The sequence below is a fragment of the Temnothorax americanus genome, unplaced genomic scaffold (assembly GCF_048541705.1).
Source record: "Temnothorax americanus isolate GAGA-0224 unplaced genomic scaffold, ASM4854170v1 Scaffold76, whole genome shotgun sequence".
Lineage (NCBI taxonomy): Eukaryota > Metazoa > Arthropoda > Insecta > Hymenoptera > Formicidae > Temnothorax > Temnothorax americanus.
In genome coordinates, this window is record NW_027509799.1 from 244,310 (window position 1) to 256,055 (window position 11,746).

General features: G+C 33.7%; 1 protein-coding gene, 1 long non-coding RNA gene and 1 pseudogene across 3 annotated transcripts; 2 read left to right on the forward strand and 1 right to left on the reverse strand.

Annotated features, from left to right (window-relative positions):
• Positions 1 to 291: 291 nt before the first annotated feature.
• On the forward strand, positions 292 to 1,279 carry LOC143906792 (uncharacterized). The gene is made up of 2 exons (XR_013259668.1): positions 292 to 364; positions 1,165 to 1,279. It is a non-coding gene; the product is annotated as an uncharacterized LOC143906792 (long non-coding RNA).
• Positions 313 to 1,366, reverse strand: LOC143906791 (uncharacterized). Its single transcript, XM_077423047.1, has 4 exons — positions 1,228 to 1,366; positions 1,009 to 1,131; positions 627 to 899; positions 313 to 509 (listed from the first exon to the last, which is right to left on the reverse strand). Exons 2-4 carry the CDS (start codon positions 1,037 to 1,039, stop codon positions 406 to 408), a joined length of 408 nt encoding a protein of 135 aa, XP_077279173.1. The 5' UTR covers positions 1,040 to 1,131; positions 1,228 to 1,366; the 3' UTR covers positions 313 to 405.
• Positions 1,367 to 5,046: 3,680 nt separating this feature from the next.
• Positions 5,047 to 9,481, forward strand: LOC143906819 (uncharacterized; annotated as a pseudogene). Its single transcript, XR_013259671.1, has 9 exons — positions 5,047 to 5,192; positions 5,267 to 5,780; positions 6,584 to 6,733; positions 6,925 to 7,068; positions 7,155 to 7,229; positions 7,305 to 7,349; positions 7,442 to 7,668; positions 8,628 to 8,787; positions 8,909 to 9,481. The product of XR_013259671.1 is annotated as an uncharacterized LOC143906819 (transcript).
• Positions 9,482 to 11,746: the final 2,265 nt, after the last annotated feature.

An 11,746-nucleotide genomic window follows, 5' to 3' on the forward strand; every position in this document is an offset into this window, starting at 1 on the left:
GTACTTTAATTCTAGACAAGAATTTTGTATTTCTATAAAGCCAATTAAAAGATTAGTGCTAAGAAAAAAAGCCGGTATTACAGACGGCTTTAGGCTGAGGGTGCATCCCGATGGAGAAGAAATAGCGGAACGGAACAGTAACGGAAAAGAGATATGGTGGGGGGTTAACCAATCAGAGTAGTTCCGTTTCAATTTCGTTCCGTTATTTAGTGAGTGGGTTCCCATGGCACGGAGCTGTTACGGAACGGAAAAGAAACGGAAAAATTTCTAACCTATTCTGTCGAAAGTTCGCAAATAAGTGCAGTGGATCGATCGGTTTGCAACATTTTTATTTTTGCAAATAAAGAGCAATATGTCGTCATCGGTAGGTATTACATGTGAAAATAAAATATATATGTTAAAATCCTATGTTATTAATATGTTAATGCTAATTAATGTGATATATTTTATTAATTTCCAGAAATTCAAATAGGTCCATCGTTTTTCTGCTTCAGTAGCGGTATATAAACCTGTGACACACGTATAATTAAGAAATATAAATATGTATATATGTATCGTGTGTGTGTGTGTGTGTAGAAAACCTTGAAAATAAGTAAATATGTAAATAAATATCAATGCTTTTAAACCTTTCAAACATTTGCTGACTTCTTGCCATAGGCAGTCCTTTTGTTTCCTTCCTCGTTCTTTCACAGGTATGCGAAAATCATATAACGGTGCTCTCTCTTTTACGGCACTTATTAAATCTTCATCTAACTTTTCAGTATCGTGGTCGTCAGTGTGTTCTTGACGGTTTTGTTCAGTATCGTGGTCGTCAGTGTGTTCTTGACGGTTTTGAGCAATATTTTCTTTTTCGCAGGCAGTGCTGTTATTCTCACTCTCGACGTGTGTTTCTAAAGAATCTAAATAATAACAGATTTAGTTTTACAACAAATTTATATATCATTTACATATTCTAACCATTAGTTATATTGAATATATATTGCCTCTCTTGTACACAAATATACGTACCATTTATAAAGAGATTTCGATCTTTATCCATTATAAATTCGCATGATTTGCTAAGCAAGGATGTGAAAGTTTTCCGTCTTCATCGAACCGAACAATCCAGTGACAATATCCACATTTGAATTTCTGGAAATTAATAAAATATATCACATTAATTAGCATTAACATATTAATAACATAGGATTTTAACATATATATTTTATTTTCACATGTAATACCTACCGATGACGACATATTGCTCTTTATTTGCAAAAATAAAAATGTTGCAAACCGATCGATCCACTGCACTTATTTGCGAACTTTCGACAGAATAGGTTAGAAATTTTTCCGTTTCTTTTCCGTTCCGTAACAGCTCCATGCCATGGGGAACCCACTCACTAAATAACGGAACGGAATTGAAACGGAACTACTCTGATTGGTTAACCCCCCACCATATCTCTTTTCCGTTACTGTTCCGTTCCGCTATTTCTTCTCCATCGGGATGCACCCTGATGGCAGAGAAGGAGACGTGAGCGCTTACGTCTGTCGTAGACGGACGTGAACTAAAGCAGAGAAAGGGCCTTGGCACATAGAAAAACTTAAGCAGTTATACTTAAACAGTAAGAAATCAACGGTATGGATTTGCTACCGCTTAGGGCCGTGCCTTAAGTTCTTGACTGTGATTGGCTGATTTGCTTACTGCTTGAGTTTTACTGCTTAAGTTTTTCTATGTTCCGGGCCTTGGCCTTGGCACATAGAAAAACTTAAACAGTAAAACCCAAGCAGTAAGCAAATCAGCCAATCACAGTCAATAAGAACATAAAGCACGGCCCTAAAGCGGTAGCGAATCTATACGGTTGATTTCTTACTGCTTAAGTTTTACTGCTTAAGTTTTTCTATGTGCCGAGACCCTTAAGGCCATTGCACGTAAAGCCCCGGACACACACTTTTTTGTAACAGTAACAGTAAAGTTTCAACCAATCGCGTTACTCGATACGGGAACGTACGGTCGAAACTTGACTGTTACTGTTACGAAAAAGTCCGGGCCTAACAAAGTTTTAGTCATAATCGTAAGGCCGTAAGAAAATAGACCAATCATACTCGATTATTCTCCTCGCGCTTGAAGAATAATCGAGTGTGATTGGTCTATTTTCTTACGGCCTTACGATTAAAATTAAAACTTTGTTACGTGCAATGGCCTTAACTAAAACCAGAGAGGTTTCTCTCTGCTAAAAGCCATTGCACGTAACAAAGTTTTAGTCGTAATCGTAAGGCTATAAAAAAATAGACCAATCACACTCGATTTATTCTTCGAGCGCGAGGAGAATAATCAACTGTGATTGGTTTATTTTCTTACGGCCTTACGATTATGGCTAAATCTTTGTTACGTGCAATGGCCTTAAGGGTGCCTCCCCATGCAGGACGGAATCTCGGAAAACAAAATCTCGGAATCATTCTGATTGGTTAGTCCCATGAGGCTATCGGAATCAGAATGATTCCGAGTTTCTGAGATTCCGTCCTGCATGGGGAGGCACCCTAAGGATGCCATTACATGGAGCGCGGAAACGCGGAAACGCGGAAGCGCGGAAGACAAAATTTACTAGATTTCCGTCGATCCGTTCCGTCTGTTTTGATTAATGGAGCATATTTTGAGCGGAAAAAAGCGGAACGGAGAATTATAAAATATTAATTTTTAACGGTATTTATTGATTAAAATGCTTGTATTCAATAGATAAGTTGAAAAGATAAGCATATTAATAAAAATTGCAATGAATTAAGTGAACACAATTTTAAGAAATATACAAATGTCTATTTGTCACTATACTGTTCCGCTATTCCGCGCAAATTGTGCTCCATATGTAATAGAAGAAACAAACTCGCGGAACACGAATGCATCAAAATCCGTTGTCAACGCGGATACAGTATACTCCAACAAATTTCGGAGCTGTCTAATCACATTGAAAAAGAAAGCTTTTACATACTTCGATTACTTTATTATTTTATAAAAGTGGCAGTATAATATTATAAATCCAAACATCATGTCGATGGTTATTATGAAGTATCTTATGCAAGCCAGGGTATGTATGTACATTACATTACATACATACACGATAATAGCGGATTCCGCTTTTTCGTTCAAACGTGCGGAGTGCGGGACTCAATTCGCGGAAACGCGGAATCTAGTTACTATTCTGTTCCGCGTTTCCGCGTCTCCGCGCTCAAACTTTACGTGCAATGGCCTTTTTAAGGCTAATTTATAGAGGCCGTAACCGTTGATTTAAGCCGTAATCTTTAAGAAATTGACCAATCACAGTCGAATGTGAGAAGAATAATCGACTGTGATTGGTCAATTTCTTAAAGATTATGGCTTAAATCAACGGTTACGGCCTTTATAAATCAGCCTTTACATTACTTGTGACGGGATCAAAATGGGATGTTTTGATTGGTTAAAGGTGAAATTTCATGGGCAGTGAAAAGTAGCAGCAGATCGTACTGATTGGCTACAAAATAGAGAAGTTCTAGGAACTGGAGAACTTCTCTATTTTATAGCCAATCAGTACAATCTGCTGCTGCTTTTCACTGCCCATGAAATTTCACCTTCACTCGAGTGAGCTCCGGTAACTTAGCCGGTCAACTTCGACTTTATTAATTTTTTTTTGTTTAATTGTTTGTTGGTTGTTTGTTGGTGATTGTTGGCATAATTACAACGTTTGTTGGTTCTTAATTTTTTTGTAAATTAAAAAAGAAAAATTAACGTTAAGTTAGCCGGAAAAATCTCATTTTTAATTAAAAAACGGCCTAATCGATGCGTAATCGTTTGCTGATAATTGTTGGTCTAATTTTAGCGTTTGTTGGTTTATTATTAGTCTTAAAAACGATAAATTATCTCGGTAATCGACACTGAACATGCTCTGCGGCCACATGCGCATGCTCAGTGGCCGCACGCGCATGCAAAAGTGCGCGAATTTGAAACGTATTTATACTTATATAATGCATATCACTTATTGTTAGCTTTCAATGATGAATATATCTTATATGATATATCAAAGTACATACGTGGGCGGGAGGGCTTTGGGTAAATATCCCGTTTAGGGGACCCATTTCCAATGACCTTGAATTTGACATATATTGTCAAGGACACCCTCCCGAGTAACATGCAAGTGATTTTAGTCGGGGATCGCTTTTTATTAAAAAGTTATAAACAAAAAAAGTTTGGAAAATATAGCAGCTATTTTGAGTTTTAAAAGGTATAAATGACTAATAAATATGTCGAAATAGTTCACGCATACACTTTCCACGCGAACCTAGGTTCACCCCCACCCCCCGTTTTTGTAGATTAGTGACGCGCTTTAAACAGTTAAATACTTTTAAAGCGCGTCATCTAACCTATGTAGGTAGTATTTAACTGTTTAAAGCCCGACTAAAATCACTTGCATGTTACTCGGGAGGGTGTCCTTGACAATATGTGTATATGTCAAATTCAAGGTCATCGGAAGTGGGTCCTTTAAACGGGATATTTACCCAAAGCCCTCCCGCCCACGTATGTACTTTGATATATTATATAAGATATATTCATCATTAAAAGCTAACAATAAGTGATATGCATTATATAAAGTATACATACGTTTCAAATTCGCGCACTTTTGCATGCGCGTGCGGCCACTGAGCATGCGCATGTGGTCGCAGAGCATGTTCAGTGTCGATTACCGAGATAATTTTTCGTTTTTAAGACTAATAATAAACCAACAAACGCTAAAATTAGACCAACAATCATCAGCAAACGATTACGCATCGATTAGGCCGTTTTTTAATTAAAAATGAGTTTTTTCCGGCTAATTTAACGTTAATTTTTTTTTTTTATTTACAAAAAAATTAAGAACCAACAAACGTTGTAATTAGGCCAACAATCACTAACAAACGACCAACAAACAATTAAAAAAAAAAAAATTAATAAAGTCGAAGTTGACCGGCTAAGTTACCGGAGCTAACATCGGACGTGATCGGACGCAATGTGAATCCTCCATAACCTAAATCGCGTCCATGGCGTCCTTCACCTTCACCCGAGGAAAGCGAAAAAACTCCCCATGGCGTCCAGGGCCGCTCTCAGATTTCCTTCTAGTTCTACCGAAAATCGAAACAGCGATCGTGAGTACCGCTCTCAGGCTTTTCCATTCTCTCTGGTACGGCCGTTTGTGGATAGTTCACAGGTATTTATTATAATATGGGATATTTATGTGTAAATAATATTTATTTCGTTTATTGCTGATTGTATCTTTTCAAGCAGAACATCATCATGCCTAAGGATTTTCAATCGTTATCAAAAGGACAAAAAGATCAATTAATTCAGATTGAATTAAATCGTTATAAAGATTCAAAATTGTTGTTACATTCAACTCCTTTAAACATATCGTCTAATTTATTAGATAAAGTGGAAATTGTTTCCATAAGTTCTGATAATACATCCTGTGGAAGTCATACGTCACCCTCATATGTAAACGAAATAAATGAATTAAGTATAGAATCGCAGTTTGAAACACAAAATAACGAAGAGCAAGATATTGAAATAAAATATAACGTCTCTGAAATAACAAATGTTTCTGACTGCACGAATAATATTACTTTATGGGATGATTTGCAAACATTCATTATTGATTGTAACATAGCACATGACGCTGCTAGCGATTTACTTACAATTCTGAGAAAACATGGGCATGTAGATTTGCCTAAGGATGTTCGACTTTTGCTTAAAAATCAACAACGTTGGCGGCCTCGTACAGTTAATGGTGCAAATTGCAGTAAGTACATGCATTATTTTATCTCGCCTGTACTTTTAATTATGTGTATAGTGACAAAAGAATAATGTACACACACACACACACACACACACACACACACACACACACACACACACACACACACACACACACAACATACAGGTTGTCTGAAAATTATAGACAATAGCCGTACTATGCAGATTTGAGTTGAACTGAATAATGATTTATGTGTCATTTTGCTCATTTTGTGATAGATATCAAGGAACTAGTTAAACAATGTAAGTAAATAATCACACGGGAAGCTGTAAGACAAACTGTCAGCATGCCTAACGAAAGGTAGCTTTCTACAGCTATAAGAAGGATATCTTGCTTCTTATAGATTCATCTAGTAACGGTAAATTTCAATTTCTAGTAAGCGGCATGTGACAGAACCACACGCTGGAAAAAGCGCTTCTTGCTACAGCTGACCTTGACCTTGACCCACCATTCCTAGGAAATCCTAAAAAGCAAAACTTTTTTTTATACAAGCTGGAAGCTATCTTTTGATAGACATGTCAGAGTCCACCTATCGCTTGTTGTACGCTTATTAACACATATTGTTTTATTAATTCCTTGGTAATTATTACAAAATTTGCAAAATAGTACGTGACTTCTCCACTCAGTTTCACCTGTTTTATCTACGTACCACGGCTGTCAGAAAATTACATATATGTATCTGTGTGTATATATATATATACACATTACAATCAAGAAACGCACTTTGTTACAAAAATCATGATGCTTTATACAAGAAACTTATATGATACTTTTTTTCTTCATTATAGCATCTCTTGAATCGGCTCGAAAAAGTGCAGTTAATTTAAATAATATGACAACCGATGAAGAGCGATTAGGCTAAAGAAAAAGACAACATATTGTATACAGTGATAGCGAGGAAGAACAGCATAATTGCCAATGTAGAAAACATATTAAAAGTAATGTATCACAAACATACAGTGTGCTACATTTATTTTATGTTATAATTACGCATAATTTTTGCTGCTTTTTTTTAAATGTTTATAATGAAATCTGTAGAAGGATCCTTCTATCTTTTGATTTCGATAAAATGTGATATATTTGTAAAGAAATTAAAATATTAGAATTATAATCGTTGTTTTTTGTACAGGAAAACAGATTAATGTGAGTAGTGTTACTACAGTACCATCGTGTCCTTCAAACGTTCAAATAAAGAATAAATATGTCAATGTACCACAAGTTGCAACATTCAACGATGCAAGTGGAAATAGTGCGTACGAAATTTTGCAAAACGGTATTATAATTTAAAATATTATGAAAAATAGAGTAATTATTATAAATATATAGGAATATTAAATTTAGTCATTAATGCATTTACAGAAAATAACCCAGTCCCATCTACATTTAACGAGAGGCTACATTCTGAAATAAGTAATATGCCTATAATAGTAGAAGGTATACATATACATTGTTAAAATCAACAGATATTATTTGTAACATACAGCATATTAACTTCATAAAATTTTTTAGGATATGAGCAACTTACCGAAACCGTACAGGCTAGTAATATAAAAGGTAAATTATCCTTTTTCATATTATTAACACTTTGTACACACAAGATATCCGATCAGTTTTTCGTACATCAAATTGTTGAATTTGTATTGTAGAAAAGTTGGACCAAATATTACGGATGCAGGCAGCTACAAATATTTCATTGAGAAATATTAACCAACGATTATATAAAATAGAAGATGCCATTAAACACAAAAGCACAAAAAGCCCTGTTGAAATTAATGACGATCTCATCGTACCGTTTTTGCCACTTAAAACAATAGAAGAGATAAAACAATTTGAATGCTTACTGAGAACATCAAATGAGCCAGTAACACAATTTGTAAGTTTTACATTTCTTTACTATCCTTACAATTGTATTTTATTTTAAGGCTCCTGGTCCCTAAGCCGAGAACTCTGCGTTGACGGTGGTGACGTACCGTCGCGGCAGAAATAAACTCTCACCAATGGAGAATTCTGTCCTTTGTGACATGTTGACAACCTATTTTGCGTTGCGTTATATTTTTTTTATTTGCTCTGTACTTGTGCTATAACGTTTAACGTATTCGTGAAACTCGTGAAATTTAACGTATGATAAGATTTGCAAGAAATACATATGCGGAAGGAACATTCTCTACTCCTTTCGAGTCGTCAAATGGCTTGTTTTTCCGTATTTTTAGGCTTTGTTTTATGGCTGTTTGTTTATTGTCGAGAGAAAAGGATAGTATCCGTTAAATTTTAGAAGTGTGCTGAAACGATCTATAGTGATTTTTTATTGAAATGTCTTTTTATTTCGGAAAATACCGTAACATAAAATAGGGTAATTTCTCGCCTCGATAGCAAGAAATTAAATATGGCCGCGGTGACTTCCCAGGAGCACCCAGGAGCCTTAATATAAAAACACTTCATTAAAATGTTTTGCATAACATGTTTGTTGCTAACTACAGAGTAAACATTGCACAATAAAATTGACATATTCACTACTTAATAACTGTATATTTTATGATTATATTTCTACAAGAAGTTAAAAAAATTAGCTTAAGCTCAATGGAATTATTTTTTATTTTCTTTGGATTTCTTTTTTTCTGATGTACGTTATTAATCAAGAGTTCCGCGGTGAGGAAACCCAGGAGATTTAACTATGTGTAAAAGTTTTGTGGATGAAAAACATGCCTATAATTGTTTGAATAAAAATATCTTCACTAAACTTTATCATATTCTCTTATAATATTATACTGTTCTATCAGTAATTCATTGAAGTAAATGTAAAATATATTTCTTAATTTTTTCTTTTCTTTACAGAAACAGTTTGTATCAAAAACTGGTGGCAATAATGCCAAAGATCACATATACAAATGTTTAAAAAAATTAATAACAAATGAGTGTGCCATGAAATGTTCATGGAAAGACTTACGTAATAACTTTAAAATATCCAACTTATATTCTATCAAAATTATGAAAAGTAAGTTATGGACGTATATGTATGTGTCTATATGTATGTGTCTATATGTATGTGTGTCGCTGAATTTACCAATTTTTTATTATAATGCTTCTATTAGTTTTATATGATTTTCTTTTTCTAGAAGAGATAACATCGCACTACACATGTACAGAATCTGATTTCGACAACACTACGGCAGAATGGTTACGCTTTGCAAATCAAAGGAACAAAAGAGAAAATCAAGCTAAAGAAAATAATGCAAAATGTAACGAATGTAATGAAGATAACGAATATTAAATATATGTATAATATAATATTTATCAAGGTAAAGTTAAGTTCAAAAGATTTGTTTTTGTGAAATTTTGAACTTTTGAGACTTCTGATGACGCTAAAGCAATTATGACTACAGAATCTATAAAATGTGAAGATACTGAATTTATAAGAAATTGTACTGCAAATTACAATGCAGAAAACACAAGAAAGGGAGGAACATAGGAAAAAGAAAGTAGATAAAAGAAATCAACTACCACACCAAAAAGAGATGCAAAAATTAATGCGGAATAAACATTTATAGGGACAGATAATTGTTTAAAAGTATTTTGAATTGATTAAAAGTAAGAAATTATTTACTTTTCTGGTATTTCCACGATATATACGTAAATTATATATGTATACATACATATATATATATAAATATATAAAGTTATTATTTTTATTACTGTAATTAAATCAAAGACCTGTTATTCCTAGATGTTGCGTTTCCCAGATAACACACGTCTTAAAGAAATCATAAAAATATTTAAAAGATGTTGCGATAAAACATCTTCCCAAAATCTTCACATCTTCAATATCACTATTTTATAACAACATAATAATTATATAACAATTCCATAACATTTTTTTACAATTACAATTGCTTTTTTATTACAAAAACTTATAATAGAAATGTAATTTATAGAGAAAAGAATACTTTTTTCAACATTATTACGTAAAAAATGGATATAATTTCTTGTTAAAAATATATCTTATTATATATATAGTTTATTAACTTTAGCATAACAGCCAGAAAGTGGACTTGGTTTACAATCATTTCCCTATTCATTCACACACACACTCCTCCTCATGCTCCTACATAACCTATTAAAATTTACAACTTTACAAAATTAAAATACATCTTATTATATTCTTAATTATCTCATGTAATTATTTTTACAATACACACAATTGTTTAAAATATGCGCAGTAGAATTAAACGTATTTTTAGAATATTTTTGTGACAAAACAAATTTCTCTTTTAATCTCATCTTGCATGATATATAAACATAACAAAAAATCTTTTAAATCTTTTGAAATACATTTGTATAGAAATCCGCAATCTATTAATTATTTTTATATTGAAAAGTATATTAATGTATATGAAATAAAACCATATAAAAATACAATATATTCATTTATTAAACTTGTTAAACAAATATATATATATATATATATATATATATATATATATAAAAGAAGATGTCCTGACTGACTGACTGACTCACTCACTCACTCACTCATCAACGCCCAGCCCAAACCCCTGAACCGAATTTTTACCAAAAGTATATGAAATAGGGGTAGAATGTTTCGGGGAGTGCCACTATGTGTATAGTTTTTTGTTACCGATTTTCTGGAAACCGGTTTTTCTAATTTTTCTAATTTTTCGAAAAATAATTGATCAAATCTCAACAAATTATAGATCAAACAAGGGTAGAATTTTCCGAGGAGTACTATGAAGTGTATAATTTTTTGTTACCGATCTTTTTGGAAACCGGTACCGACATTTTTTCAATTTTTCGGGAATTAAGGTAGGCGTCTCGCTACGTGCTAGTCATGTGACTGTTTGTAGGTTTTCACGTTCAGAAATATATTTCAGGCAATTTTTGCTAAGGGAAAAATAATTTTATGAATTATGGTGTAAAATTTCATACGTGCCAAAGTATGTTACTTTTTCCAAATTATGTGATTTTTCTCATTTGACTCCGTTTTGATCAGCTGATCATGCGAGTCGTCGAGAAAGGTTACAAGTGAGGTTACATCTCCTTTTCGATTGAATTTTGACAATTACTGAGAAAGGGTTTCAAAACGCATGACAGGGGTGTCAATTACTATCCAATTCGGCTAAGAAAGACGAGCCTCATAACCTGCAACTACAGTGATTAGCCAGCGGCTTGCCAAGTCTTCCCAATCTTACCTCGACCAAAGAATGTCTGCTCGATTACCGCATTTTCACTAAAATAAACTAAAAAATTAGCAGCGAAATCTCCGGTAAACTATATATTTTATGATTGCATCGGATTCTTCGAAATCTAATGTACAAAAAGCAATGTTTTTTCTCACTTCATCTAATCGAAAAATGCGAAAAATATGTGATTGAAACCGTGATAGAGCCTTCTTTTTCTGGCCGTCTGTATGAAGTAATGCAAAATTTGTGATTTTCGAGATCGATTTTCTAGAGTAAATAGTCGGTAAGGAGCCACAGAAAAAATCGACTGCAAAGCTGATCATATAATTTGATATAAAATCCAAAATCGAAAACTTTATCTAATACATGCCCTGACGAGACGACTACCTTAATTGATTGAATTTTAAAGAATTGTATTTAAAACAGGGGTAGAATTTTCCGGAGAGTGCTATAAATTATATAGTTTTTTGTTACCGATCTTTTTGGGAACCGGTATCTTTTTGGAAATCGGTTACGAAAGAGAGAAAGAGAGGGAGAGAAAGTGAGAGGGAGAGGGATATTTTTTTAAAGAGAGAGAGAGACAGAGGGAGAGAAGGAAAGGGAGAGAGAGTGACAGAGGAGGGAGAGGGAGAGAGAGAGAAGAGAGAGAGAGAGGGAGAGAAAGAGAGAGAGACTATTTGCGTGTCTTATTATATATGTTCTCCGGGGCGAAGCCCGGGTAACTAGCTAGTATTAATATAAAATGATTACTCATGTGCA